This window comes from Prionailurus viverrinus, chromosome A1 (genome assembly GCF_022837055.1).
Source record: "Prionailurus viverrinus isolate Anna chromosome A1, UM_Priviv_1.0, whole genome shotgun sequence".
Lineage (NCBI taxonomy): Eukaryota > Metazoa > Chordata > Mammalia > Carnivora > Felidae > Prionailurus > Prionailurus viverrinus.
In genome coordinates, this window is record NC_062561.1 from 177,126,300 (window position 1) to 177,141,333 (window position 15,034).

The 15,034-nt window shown below is 49.6% G+C and overlaps 1 protein-coding gene across 1 annotated transcript in view; it reads right to left on the reverse strand.

Moving 5' to 3' along the window:
* LOC125168466 (uncharacterized) overlaps window positions 1-15,034 on the reverse strand; it is a 428,202-nt gene that overhangs the window by 170,494 nt on the left and 242,674 nt on the right. The window contains exons 4-5 of the mRNA XM_047863646.1: window positions 12,997-13,178; window positions 7,658-7,737 (exon numbers count right to left, since the gene is read on the reverse strand). Of these exons, the coding sequence (XP_047719602.1) occupies window positions 7,658-7,701 (44 nt within the window). The 5' untranslated portion in view covers window positions 7,702-7,737; window positions 12,997-13,178. The remainder of the gene's footprint in view (window positions 1-7,657; window positions 7,738-12,996; window positions 13,179-15,034) is intronic.

The following is a 15,034-nucleotide window of genomic DNA, read 5'->3' on the forward strand; positions in this document are numbered from 1 at the left end:
CAACCACAAGGAACAGGGGCCAGGTTGCGGGGTGTGCTGAAAAACTGAAATTGATGACCCCAGATACAGCCACGGCATTCACCAAAGCTCTGTATGACCACCAGTGAGTGACAAACTGGGAAGTAAATGCCTCGCAAATATTCCTAGTGCCATGAGAACACCCTGACCTTTGATTCTCACAGATAGCAAATGACCTGAGTTGTGGCTCCCTTCCGGACAATAATAAGGATGTGCCCCATGAGCTGTCTGGTCTTTGCTCTGTCTACAAACCCACATGCCCACAGGGGTGAGGCAGACAGTGAGTTCAGTGGGCCTGTGTCAGCCCCAAACCGCAATGCAAGCAGGGGAAAAAATGACCACTGACGCTTGGCCTTGGGAAGCAGGAGACAAGAAGGAACGGTGGGCACCGGGGAGGACCGGGGGTCAAGCATCAGTTACCTCAGCGCCCGCCAGCTGCTTCATGCCCAAACGGGGACTTGCTCTGTCCAGATGTTCAGATGTTTTAAGGCAAGCTGGAAAATGACAGTGTTGTGTCTATTCTCTCAATTTGTAAGTACTGACAATCCAAGGTGAAAGAATAAAACTCTCCGGCAAATACCACGTGGGCCAAATTTGGCCCAGGGGCATCTCGTTGTAGTCTGCGTTTGAACTGTTGAAGGCAGGGGACGGAAGCTCACTTCTCTCTGGAGATAAAACTTTACAGATCTGACCCCACAGTCCCCAAGGCTCCCCTCAGGAGGGCCTGGTTATCCCCATGTTGCAGATGCTGTGATGGAGGAATGTGGTTAAGAGAACAGGCCCCAATCTCTGGGCTCCTCAGCTGTGTGACCTTGGACAAGGTACTTTATCTCTCTGCACCTCAGTTTCTTCATCTATAAAGCAAGGTTGAAAATAATGGTATGGCACCAGGCGGGGAGTTAAATGAGATTATGTATGTACCCCCCTGGGCACATATTAAACATTCAAACTCTTGGTTCTTGTTAAATGACTTGCCTGAGGTCACACAGCTTGGATATGAAGAACCCACATCAGCTGTCACCAAAACCAACGGTCTTTCCGCCAGACTATATACATCCTGTCACATGACCAGCAAATTATGTCATTAATGTCTGCAAACCACCCCCCGCCCCCGCCGCCCCAGTTTAACATCGTGCCCAAATCAGACTTCCCAGAAAGTTACTGGGACATATACTTAGCGATGCACACAGTCTCTCTGTCACAGCCTGGGGATTCAGACTGGTTGAAAGCGCTGTGGGGCCACAGGGAGAGTTCATCACATGAAGCCGCACAGCCCTGCGTCCAGACCCAAGCTGCATGACCTCCCCACTCTGAGCCTCAGTATTGCAGCCTGGGAAATAACCATGTCTAATAGTCACCCCACCAGACTGCAGTGAGGTCTGAATGAAACAACACGAAGGCGAGTTCTTCAGAAACGGGAAGCACGTCACAACTGCCAGCCTGGAAGCTGATTGTCTACAATGATTTAACTCTCTCAGGGCTGCAGCATCCCTGAGTCTGGCTGGACAAGGTCAACCTGCAGCAGAGGGGCCCAGGAAGTGGCCCTGGGTCTCCCTGACCGAGGGTTGGAGGGGGAGGAGAGGGGAGGGGTCTGTTTCCCACGCCTGGACGTTGAGAGATCACGGTGATGGGAATCTGGCAGGGGGAACAATTATTTCTCCTTGCTGACGAACAAAGGAGCCTAGACCTCCAGCTTCCCCATGCAGAATGCAGAGTACTCTCTTGGCCACTATTAACTAATTAACTATGAAGTAAAGAAGTGTGGGAATACACAGCCAAAATAGAAATGAACGTTTTAAGAAATGGATGCCTACCCACAGCACACTTAAGATGTATGCGTTTTATCGTATGTTCAGAAAAAACTATAAGCAAATAGTGGACTCTAACAATACGCATGCCGAAGTATACTGGAGATGCGTGTTAGTGGCTGCAACTTACACTGAAATGCACCTCCCGAAATTACAGATGGGTGGATGTAGACAGGAAGGGCTGGGTAGGGAGAAACATGATAAAACCACACACAGTCGAATATGAATGCATGTATAGGGGCACACACACCCCAATGTTTATAGCAGCACTTTCAGTAATAGCCAGATTATGGAAAGAGTCGACATGTCCATCAACTGATGACTGGATACAGAATATGCGGTATATATATACAATGGAATATAACTTGGCAATGAGAAAGAATGAAATCTTGCCATTTGCAGCAACATGGATGGAACTGGAGGGTATTATGCTAAGTGAAATAAGTCAGTCAGAGAAAGATACCATATGTTTTCACTCATATGTGGATCTTGGGAAACTTAACAGAAGCCCATGGGGGAGGGGGAGGGGAAGGGGAAAAAAAGTTACAAACAGAGAGGGAGGGAGGCAAACCATAGGAGACTCTTAAATGCAGGGAACAAACTGAGGGTTGATGGGGGTGGGAGGGAGGGGGCAGTGGTTGATGGGCACTGAGGAGGGCACCTGTTGGGATGAGCATTGGGTGTTGTATGGAAGCCAATTTGACAATAAGTTCTATTTAAAAAATATTAATGCATGTAATTTTTGAAAACTTAAAAAAAATAACTTTTAAAAATAAATAAACAATTTTTAAAAGACTAATGCACGTAGACTGTAAGTGGCAGGCATGTGAGCACTCGCTCTAAAAGTCCTCCAACTTTTCTGCATTGTTTGAAAACTTTTTGTAAGACAATGTTAGAAAAGTAGATGCCTAGTAAATAAATTTAATATAGTTGTTCTAATATTAAGCAGGAAAAGCGATCTGTATGATTTCCATTATGTAAAGGCTCCTCTGCCACCACGATGGGATGTAAGACATTTTAGGAAAGACTCCCTTTGGAAAAAAGAAAAAGAAAAAACCCCACAAATCTCTGCTGAAATGTTGTCACTGGAGATTTGTACGTCTGCACCTTGAAGGCTTCTGGCCCTCCAGAATCTTCTTTTATGTTTAGGGTGTCTTCAAAGAACACACCCCTCCAGTCATTATCAACATGCATCTGAGAGGGAGAGAAATTGGCAACCAGCTGAGAGGAAAATAGAATTGGGAAGTAACAAGAGATGAAAAGCAACCACTAAAGAGACGGAAGGAAATGGGGTCAGATGAGGACAAACCTGTTTTCAAAACGTGGTCTCCTATTGGCTGCACCAGAATATTTGCCATATTATGCCATGTGAAGAGGGAAACTGAGGCAGAAAGGTGTAAAGAGACCTGCCTCAAGTCACAGAATGCTCCACAAATATAAAAGTCGGGAGTGGTATCTCCACCACCTCTGGAACGGGGTCCGCTTTACCCAATGCACCTGCACTCGGGGGGGCCACGCAGTCGGAAGCCAGGAGCAGGCATGCCCAGGGGAGGCGGGGAATACTGCAGGGGGAACTGCAGGAACTGAGGTGGGGAACTGCAGGCGAGGGCCTCCTCCCGGCCATTCCTTCCATCCCACTGCTTCCTGGTGGGCAAGGAACTGTCTGGAGCTCTGTCCTCCCCCTCCAGGGAAGGCGTTCCTGCCTCCAGGTGTGAGGGAAGGAGAGACCAAAGCGGTGCTTATTCAGTCAGCGTCCCTGCCCCTAAGGCAAACCACGTGAGCCTGTCCCCTTCCTGATATGGAAACCCACAGCGGGTGGCGGGGTCGTGGGCGGACGGGGTGAGGACAACTCTTCTGATAGGGTCCCACCACTCGGCGAGATGAATGCTCCAACAGTAAGTCAGCCTGGAGACGGAGTCCTGAAAATGCTAGTTGAACAGCTTCTTAACTTGGACAGTCACTCAAGCGTAGAATTACTCAAAATATCTTTGCCCATTAAACTGCCCTTTTTTTTTCTTCTTTACAAAATCTGGCTGTTCTTCCCAAAATGTTTTGACTGGGAATTTCTGAAATGTCTCGAATATCTTGATGTGCAGTTCTTTGCAACAAGGGGAATCTGCCCTGTTCCACACCGCAATGTGTAGCGAAGGTCCAGAGTCAAGGAGCCAGAAGCCATAAAGCTGGAATTACAGTAATGCCATCCTGAGGCCAGAGATAGGAAGCAAGCGTGTCACTCACCCTCGTCCAGTGGAAGTGGCCTCCCAAGACGGGGCCCAATCCAGGAAAATAAACACTGAGGCACAAGAGGCGAAAGGAACGAACGAACGGCATCTTAGGACAACAAAGAGCACAGCAGGTGAAAGTTCAGAGTCACTCCATTGACAAAGGCTCTCTGAGCATCTACTGAATACAGAAGTACATCCAAAGAGCAGCAGAAAGGGGTGTGTCACCAGAGCCATGCTGGGCGGTGGGGACGATGGCCACGTGGGGGCTGGGGAGCTCAGGGAGGCAGCAGAAGGCCAACTCGGACAAACCCCCTTCTCAGTCCAGTTCACAAGCCTCCCCTCCCAGGTTCTGGGACCTCACAGTGGCTGCATGATAGTTCCCGGGAAAGGGGGAACTCAGGACACTGACGGCACAAGACGCTGGGTGGGGAGTCGGGGAGCAGCCAATGCAGGGCACCTGGGCACCCCTGAGAAACGTTCTGTCCTTGAACCACTCTGAGACACTCGGCAGCCACACCCTTAACTCAGCCACCACCACTTTTGGTTCTTGAAGCCTGCTGGGTTACCAGACATAGACTCTCTTATAAAAGATGTCCCCAGATTTCTCTGTTCTTTTTTTTAATTTTTTTAATGTTTATTTATTTTTGAGAGAGAGACAGAGAGATAGAGTGTGAGCGGGAGAGGGTCACAGAGAGAGAGAGAGAGGGAGACACAGAATCCGAAGCGGGCTCCAGGCTCTGAGCTGTGAGCACAGAGCCCAACGCGGGGCTCAAACTCATGACTGGTGAGATCTGACCTGAGCCGAAGTCGGACGCTTAACGGACTGAGCCACCCAGGCGCCCAAGATGACCCCAGATTTCTTGATTATGGGACTATGTCAGGTTGGCCCCTCTTCCCCACAGAGCAGGAGCGAGGCCAGCTTGCAAGAGGTGGTTCTCCACTCAGCCCTGCGCCTCTACTACCTAAGACGTGAGCTGCGATTCTCCAGAGTCCAGGAAGGATGTATTTGGACTCCTTGGAACGGAGCAGATGCCCTGGCTTCTTGAACTTAATGAGGAGTGAGACACTTAGCTTTGATCTCTGCCCCAAGCCACGGACGATCAAAATACTCTGGATTTGTACTTACGTAGGTAGCTCCATTAGGTACCTCCGTTTTTAGGCAAAATTGCACCCAGCAGCTAAACCAGTGTTGGCACCTCCCAGGTGTAGCACCCGTTAGCTGCCCACACCCAGCCTCGTAAGTCTGTGCCTTGGCTCGTCAGCCCCAAAGCAGGACATTAAAGACTTACTGAGCTACATCTTTAATAATATTTTAAAAAATGTTTAAGAACCACCATAAAAATCCACTGGATGGCATTTTTTTTTCCACTTTGGCAAAACTAGAGTCATCGTCTATGTTATTACAAACTCAACCACAAGAGAAGAAAGTCAGCCAGTCACAATTTAGAAAATCACATTCCAATAGCCCTAGAAGGGTATATTAGCTGAGCGGAGATGTGTCCAGTCACATCTGTCTTTTTCCACAGACGCTGCTCCCCCAGGCCACTATTGAGCAACCTGTCCCCTTTCCAAGCAGCCTCTGTATGCTGAATACTGACCTGAAGTGATTCTCCGTTTTCTCAAACCTACAGACCAAGAGGCCTTGGACCTGATATAATTTGAGAAGCCCCAGAGACAGATCCCTTGACCTTCCACCCCTCTGCCAATTTAGAGATTCATTGGAGGGAATGTTACTTCTAAAAGGTCCCTTATAAACGCAAGCTGCTCCTCGGAGGGATAATGCATTAAGCCATATAGCCGTTCACACTTTAGTATGAAGTAGTCCGCTAATAGCTACCCTTTATGAAGCGTCTCCTCTGGGCCTTGCATGGAAGCAAGAACTTTCAACAGTCACTTACTCAAACTTTGAAGGAATGAAACGTTATAAAGCTTTGATGGGGGAAAGTCTGGACATGTCTGATTAACAAGGGGTTAGGATGGAAAGGGACACGGGAGATGGAAGGCCGAGGGGGTAGTATCGACTCTTAGGAGGAACTCAAGATCGTCTTCACAGAGGTGACATTTCAGTGGAATTTTGAAGGATGTGGAGTAGTTCAACGGGTAGCCTAGGCAAAGGAGGGGAAAACAACATGGGAAAGATCCATGTACAATGGCATCCTGTATCAGTCCGAGTGCCAACAGGACTACTCCAATGAAGAGAATTCAAGAAGGGTTTAGTAAACAGATTACTGACAAAGGTGTGGGCAAGATATAGGGAAACCACAAGAGACAGTGCAAGAGTCCAGGGGCTATACCATCCCTGAACTCAAAAGGATAAAGGAAGGCAGCAGTTACGTGAACGCTGAGAGAGAACATTGTATACAGCAGGCCACCTTGAGAGGATCTGTGACTTCTAACGCCCACAGCCAGCCTGAGATGACCCCACAGAATGGGGGCCGAGGAAATAAATACCTGCGCCTCTCTCTCCCTCCCTCCTCAGATCTCCTGCGGGGCTCCCCATCTGCCGGGCCCAACAGGAAGCCAGAGGTCAGGGCAGGAGAGCCTAGGTGATGCACCCCAAGCAGTCAGATTCCTAAGGCTGAGAGCTGGGCAGAGCAGAGTCAGGGTGGATCTGGGGTGGGGGCAGCTGGAAAGCACCCAGCAGTGTGTGACATGTGGCTAGAGCATGGAGTATGGGTCAGGGTGAGGGGGGTACAGAGGGTGTGGGGTGTGGGTGAACACAAAGGACCCTACCTGTCGAGCTAAGGAGGAGTGGAAACCATTGACCTGCAGTGGTCACAGAGGCACTGGCCGCTGCCGGCCTTTGCCGAGGGCCCTGGGAACAGGCGTCCAGCAAATGATGCGTGGCAGCCAAAAACTCCTGAGCTAAGCCAACACCTTCCCGAGCCTCCCGAGCTGTGCTCTGGAAGCCGACCCCAGCCAGCGGCGTTGTCTCCCGGAGCTCCTGCCACTGCAGAAGAGAGCCTGGGAAAGCAGAGGGGTGGCTACTGAAGGGAGCGCAACCTAGAACATCTTGAACCAATTCAAACTTCAAACCAATTCAACTCATCTCTTTGATTGATATTCCAGTCCACCTTTTCCCCCTTCCACACGTGGAAAGGCGGCCCTGTGACAAGGAGCTCTGCGGGAACAGGTTTCCCAGAAAAACGAAAACGGTCCGTCTGCCTACCCCAAGAGACCACTCCAGGCGGCCAGCTGGGAAGCCAAGGCAGTCCTGCCCTGTAAGGCCTCAGCAAAAAAGATGAGCGCCAGCCCCCTCTCATCTGGGACACATTAAAAGCAATCTCTGAAGTGATTCATTAAAAGTCCTCCAGTGGCAGAAGACCATCACCCAGATGTGAAAATAAACACAGAGGGAAATTCCAGCATTCAGAACTGTTTCAAGTCTTGAAACAAATGCATGGTTATTTCAGGGAAAGGAAGAGTCTGTTGACTGTCTTTCCAAGCCCACAGAATCCAAGTCAGACTCTCTCCATAGCCAGCAGGCCAGGCAAATTCCCACGATGCCAGATTCAGAAAACTGAAAGCACTCACTTGACTCTCTGGGGCCCTTCCCACTTGAACTTCTCAGCGGCTCCCTGGCCAAGGCCAGTCACCCACACTTACCAAGCTTCTGGTGGTGCAGCCTTCAGCTCAGCCTTCGTAAGCATCGGAGATTAAAGTAGAAGCAATTGTTCCATGCTGCTCTGGAAAAAAAAAAAAAAACAGCATACAAACTAAATGGAGCATGAATCAGTATCAAGCAAAACAGTGTATGCCCTAATTAAAAACGGGAGAAAATGGGAGCATATTTGGGCACTGATCACATATTATCACATCCAGTGTCTGGCAGAGTAGATGGCACAGGGTAGGCATTTGATAAACATGGAAGGAAGGAAGGAAGGAAGGAAGGAAGGAAGGAAGGAAGGAAGGAAAGGAAAGGAAAGAAGGCAGGAAGGCAGGCAGGAAGGAAGGTGGGAAGGCAGGAAGGCAGGAAGGGAGGAAGGAGGGAAGGAAAGAAGGCAGGAAGGCAGGAAGGCAGGCAGGAAGGCAGGAAGGCAGGAAGGAAGGAAGGAAGGCAGGCAGGAAGGAAGGCAGGAAGGCAGGAAGGCAGGCAGGCAGAAAGGAAGGAAGGAAGGAAGGTGGGAAGGCAGGAAGGCAGGAAGGAAGGAAGGAAGGAAGGTGGGAAGGCAGGAAGGCAGGAAGGAAGGAAGGAAGGTGGGAAGGCAGGAAGGCAGGAAGGCAGGCAGGAAGGAAGGAAGGAAGGAAGGCAGGAAGGCAGGCAGGAAGGAAGGAAGGAAGGAAGGAAGGAAGGAAGGAAGGAAGGCAGGAAGGCAGGCAGGAAGGAAGGAAGGAAGGAAGGAAGGCAGGAAGGCAGGCAGGCAGGAAGGAAGGAAGGAAGGAAGGCAGGAAGGCAGGCAGGAGGGAAGGAAGGAAGGAAGGAAGGAAGGAAGGAAGGAAGGAAGGCAGGAAGGCAGGCAGGCAGGCAGGCAGGAAGGAAGGAAGGAAGGAAGGTGGGAAGGCAGGAAGGCAGGAAGGAAGGAAGGAGGGAAGGAAAGAAGGCAGGAAGGCAGGCAGGCAGGCAGGAAGGAAGGAAGGAAGGAGGGAAGGAAGGAAGGAAGGAAGGAAGGCAGGCAGGCAGGCAGGAAGGAAGGAGGGAAGGAAGGAAGGAAGGAAGGAAGGAAGGAAGGAAGGAAGGGGAGTTGGTTCTCCACCCATAAGAAACTTGTCCATAAATCCAGAAGTTACTGAAGTATGTGCCTTACTTGGAGAAACCCTACAGAATCACACCTTACCCTTACTTCCCACCCATTTAACTGGTAAGGATCAGAAAGAGGGAAGTTCCTTGAAGTGAAATTTAGATCCTTCCCACCAGAAAAATACGAAACTACTCCTACACACCTGGGAGTTCTTTTTGTGTTATTACTGTAAAACACACACGACGCGAAATTTACCATCGTAACCATTTTTAAGTGAACGCTTCAGCGACCTCAAGCACACCATTGTGCAACCATCACCACCATCCATCTCCAAACTCTTCATCTCGAAAAACTGAAACTATACCCACTAACCAGCAGCTCCCCACTTCCTCCTGTCAGGCCCTGCCAACCATCATTCTACTTTCTGTCTCCATGAACTTGACTGCGCTATGTACTTCACCTGAGTAGAATCATACGGTATTTGTCCTTTCGTGTCTGGCTGATTTCACTTAGCGTACTATCCTCCAGATCCACCCATGTCATAGCATGTGTCACAACGTCTTTTCTTGTTAAGGATGAGTAACGTTCCACTCTTATGCATGTACCACATTTTGCTGATCGTTCGTCCATCACTGGACCCTTGTGTCGCTCCCACCTTTGACTATTGTGAATAATGCTGCATGATCATGGGTTGACAGATAGCTCTTGGAGCCCTTGCTTTCAATTCTTTTGGGTATATACCGCTAGGATTTCTTTTGGGCGGTGACTTTTCCCTGAAAGGTGGAGGTGGGTGGAGGAAAACCCAGCATTCGCTGAGATGGAGCAAATCAGTTAGCTGTCAAACGACTGGGAAACACAGCAATTATAAACGTAGGTATATTTAGACTTCTTACGGTACGCTGTGCACACAGATAGTTATGAGCCTTGGGGAACCCCAACCTCATCCCATTCCCAGTAAAAGGGGCAGGGTTTGGAAGCCTGAGACCTGGGTTCAAATCTCAGGAGGAGCCCTTTTTAGTGAAGACTACTGAGAGAGTATATGATATGCTCGCATATTGTAAGCACTCAGTAACCTCTGTCTTCTCCACCCTAAGACCCTTTTTCCTCCATCTGAATTCTGGATGTAGATGACCAGATACCAGCTTTGTCATAACCTGTGAATGTAATGAAATTCAGCCAAACTGCTCTGACGAGATCCTAGAGTTTTCCCAGGAAGAGGGTGGTGTCAACAACCCTAACTTGAGAATGCGTAGCACTCAAAGCTGGCACATTCACCCGCCAAATGTCCCCATTCACCTCAGATGAAAAAGGATTTCCAAAGAGTAAGTCCTTGGCTCGGGGCCACGTAGCAAAACTGTTAATAATGTGGCTGAGGGACAGACCCAACAGTGGAACACAGGGTTGAGGGAGAACGTTCTGGAATTAGCAGTCCTGGGTGTGACCTCAAGAAAGTCACTTCACCTTCTCCAAGCTTCAGCTTTCTCATCTGTAAAATGGAAGCAATAATACTTTTGCCTCCTAGAATGGCTGTGAGGAGTAAGAGAGGGACAGTGTGGTAACATGCTTGGCATAGAGCCCACATCCAGTCAGCCGTGGAACCAGAAAAGACGAGCCAGGTCCCCTCTCCCTTCAATCCTCAGGCATTTCTGCAGGAACAGGGGCTTTAATGGGAAGCTGGCATCCTGCTCTGACCCTTCCCCAAACTGTACCCTCAGCACTCTCCACGTTTTCTTTCGTCACCTTCATGGCCTTGACCATAAAGCTCAGGAGAAATAAAAAGAAGCTCACCCACCCATTTACCCATCTATCCACCCTTCCATGCACCCAGCCAATGTTTATTGAGGGCCTACCCTATGCCAAGCCTGACAAAGCCACTGGGAACCAAGAGATGAATGGAATGGGCCTCTCCTCCGCAGGAAGGCACAGGGCAAGTGGGGGAGGAAGAGAAGTTAACGGTAAGAATGGCACCTGGGTGGCTCAGTCAGGTAAGCATCCAACTCTTGATCTGGACCCGGGTCATGACCTCGCGGTTCATGGGTTCAAGCCCCACAATGGGCTTTGTGCTGACAGTGCAGAGCCTGCTTGGGATTCTGTCTCTCTCCTCTTTCTGCCCCTCCCCTGCTCATGCTGCCTGTGCTCTCTCGCTCTCTCTCTCTCTCTCTCTCTCTCTCAAAATAAATAAATTAAAAAAAAGAAGAAGAATGGCAGACGCTTACTTAGGGCCATGTGCTAGGCACGGCTTCAGGTCTCTTGGCATAATCTGTTTCATTCTCCTCACACCCCATGAAATAGCGCTGCAATGATTCTGTTTCACAAATATGGAAACAGCATATGGACAGTAACTTACCCAAGGTCACAAAGCTATTAAATTTAACCTCTAAACTGTCAGAACCTAATCCTAATAGGAGTCCGGGGACAGAGGTCAGGGGGTGGGGCTCAAGGGCAGGAGGGACGGTGTCCTACAGTTCCCCAGAGTCAGCAGGCCACAAACTGCTGTGGAACTTCCACAACCTGAAGGTTGACAAGTGGGGGCTATATAGGTTACACTCTTCAGCACGGTCCCTTACAGTCACCGAGTGCTGTCCTCACACGTCAGCTCACTTTACCTTCAAGAGAGCTCTGTGAAGGGGATCTAAGCTGTCCCCACTTCACAGAGGAGGAACCTGACACTCGGCGGGAGGAAGTGTTGGAGCCAACTCAAGGCCAAGAACGCCCAGCACATGCACCTGTCAAAGGCCCCTGTTCAGCTCAGATGAAAGAATTATTTCCAAAGAGAACATCTTTGGCCGGGTCCTACGTGCTTGCCAAAGGCAAGGGAGCTGGAAATGCATTCGGTCTCTTTGTCTCCCACCAATGACCAGCCCACATGGCAGCGTGTCTTCCTTTATCCTCTGCCCTGATGTCCCCTCCTGAACACAGCCACAATGATCACTTCATCTAAGACAACACCCCATAGCTCCCCGCCGGCCTTCCCTACTCCATTTCTCTTCAGGACACTTATGGTTATCTGGTATCAAAGTAGACTTATTTGTTTAGTATCTGACTCTCCCAACTAGACCAGAAGCTCCATGAGGGCAGGGAAGACGTCCCTTTTGTCTTTCACTGTACCCTGACACCTGGAACAGGACCTGGAACATTAGAAGCGGTCAGTGTGGTTTAGGTCAATGAATGAATGAACAAATGAATGGAAGTGGGTGGGTTAGGGAATTACCCTGTGGAAGAAGCCAGAAACAAGGACCAGGAACTCACCCAGGACACAGTCCCCTGCCCCACCCTGGGTATCAGGTACCCCCAGTCTTGGCCTTGGGCTAATAGGAACATCTGACCTCTTGCCTTCGCCTTCCCAGTGCCTGTCCCTCTCAAGGACGCTCTCCTAGGTGTCATGCCCATAAAGAGTCCCTCAGTTCAGGGACCTGCTTGAATAGTACCCTTACAGCCTCACTCCAGGTCTTTATTATTCACTCACTGCCTCACACTTATACCCTTTCACCCCAGAATAGTACCAAGCCCAGTCTATTTCCTCAGGTACCTTATAATCCTGCAAACTCATTCATGCTAAGGTACTGATGAATAAGAACAGGTGTTCGATGTAATTTTTAAAGGGAGCCTTCTAGAGACAATATAGTAAAATACTAGAACGGCTCACTGTAGGAGTTTCAGGTCTCCTAGAAACTCTACATGCCTCATCATACACAGAATATGACCTGTGGATGCCATCCATTCATTCATTCATTTACTCACATCTTCATCCGGCACTTGAGCAAACATTTACTGAGTGCCTTCTGCCTGCCAGAAAGGTCCTGTGTGCTGAGGATATGAGAGTGAGCAAGACAGCCAAAGTCCCTGCTCTCAGAAAACCCAGTGTCTGGTTGAGGAGACAGAGCAGTCAGCAAAGACCTGCCAAGGAGCTTAAACTCTCAGTGTTAGTACCACAACAGAGGGGGTAAACCCGTGAGGGGACCGGAGGCAGCTACCCAAGGGATGGGAGGTCAGGAAGGCCTGCTGGAGAGACTGTAGTCTCCACTGGCTGCTGGCAGTTGACCAGGACTTCACCCGGGAACTGGGGGGCTGCAGGCATTCAGTGCTTGCGAGGGTGCAGAGGTCTGAGCCAGTCTAGGCAAGGCTCGCCCTGGGCCCACCTGCTTCATGCAACCCTTGAAAGTGGCTGAAGTTAAGCTCAGCCATGGAGTGTGCGCCAGGAAGTCGGAAAGAGCAATAGGGCAGGGTGTCCTTGGAACTGTGCAGATGCCAGCCGTTCTTCCCTACCTCTGGAATGTCAGAAATCACGTCTGGGTCCTGGGGTTCTCTGTTGCCTATGAAACTGTCCAAGTTCACCATCCTAACAACACAAGCGGTGAATCAGCTGCCTCTGCACACAGTCTGCAGTGCCTCCTAGACCCTGGCATGTCCGGGGAGCTGTTTCAATATTCTGCTGTCTCTTCCTTTGCCTGTCAAAGGAAAGAAAGCCTTCAGCATTAACTATAACAATTACAGGTGACCTGAGAGGTTTCTTTGACCTGCCACCTAAGGTAAGTGCCTTTCTGCAGATATTCAGGGCCTCACTTTTAATTCATCTTGAACCCAACTTTGCCCCTCACCTCCACCCACCCACCAGAACTACCTTGAACATGCTCAGTTGCCCAGTGGAAAGAATCATAGCACTTTCCTTTTCTGGCTTTCTCTGATACAACAAGCTTCCAGCAACCGTCAGAAAAGAAGGCAAGTAACATCCGTGGTGGAGACAAGCCTATGAAATTCGTTCAAAAATACAGCAAGGCACTGTACTCAATACAGAGAGACACATGCTGTTCCATGGACAAGGGCCCATTTGTGAGTCACCAAGCATAATGGGACATTGTTGAAAGTGTTGGGAACATGAGAATTTCCTCACTGCCCAACTTGGGTAATGCTGGAGCTACATTTGCCTCCAGAAATGAAGTCAGACAGACTCAACCCAACTTCCAACTGCCAGGCCCCAAGACCATGGGGCCACCATGTTTTTATGCTGACTTTTGTTAATGGGAGTCACTTCCCAAGTTGTGTTGAAGGGTCGACATCTCATCCGCTTGTGCAACAGACGTGGGTGCTTTGACAAAGGACATGCCCAGAACTCTGACCGGAGGACCTTAGACCACATGAAAGACTTTTAAAGACCCTCACATCAGGGTTCTGCACCATCAAATAGATTGGTGGGGAGACGGAAAAATTGCCCATGATTGGGTGTGAGGAAGGGATATGGCAGGCGTGTGTAGCAACAATCTGGCTAGAACAATACATAAGAGCTCTCACTTCTTGAGTATCTATGATAGGCCAGGCAATGTTCAGTGCTTTATGTGCATGACTTCATTTCCTTCCTACATCCATTACATACAGGAAGGTCATGTCAACATCATCTTACAGAAGGAAGCGCGAGGCTGAGAGGTGACAACATGCCTGTGTCACAGAGCTAATGATCTGCACAACCAATTTAAACTCAGGTCTGGGGGACCCTTGCGGTGGTGCTCTCTTAGCTGGCACATGAAGGACTGTGGGGCAGGAAACTGGTGGCTGGGAGTTATTTAGTGCAGGGGGGTTGGTACCTCCTCAGCCCTGGATAAGGGTAGCATGAGAATCCGGATGCACAACCCCAGCCCCTGAGCTCCCCTCTCCCGCGATCCTTTACGCCTGTCTCTACCACAGCTCTCGTCACGTAACTCGGCACTGAGATGGCTTGTTGGAACACCGTCTCCCCACCAAATCTTGAGCCTACCAGAACAGGCACTCCATTCTATTCTTTGCACCTGCCACAACACCTGGAGCTCTGCTTACACTCCAAACAATTTCATGGGACCACATGAATCAGATGGGTAGAGATGGCGCCAAGATGCATAAATAATTCAGACGATCTGGTTCAAGTCCAAGCTCAGCCACCGGCTAGCTGTGTGGCCTTGAGCAGGTAACTTCTTTCCACTGGGCCTCAGTTCCCTCACCTGCACCATTAGGAGATTCACTTACAGTGGTACCTACCAAATGTGAGACAGATTCACAGGTGGAATGCAAATGAACCCTCCTTTTAGTTCACTTAAATTAACATTCAATTTAAATTTCAATTATATTGATACAGATTTATTTTTCTGTTTATAAAAATGTAACTAGCTCATCAAGCCCTTGAAGTGTACCTTTAAAATGACATTAAGGGGGCGCCTGGGTGGCGCAGTCGGTTAAGCGTTCGACTTCAGCCAGGTCACGATCTCGCGGTCTGTGAGTTCGAGCCCCGCGTCGGGCTCTGGGCTGATGGCTCAGAGCCTGGAGCCTGCTTCCCATT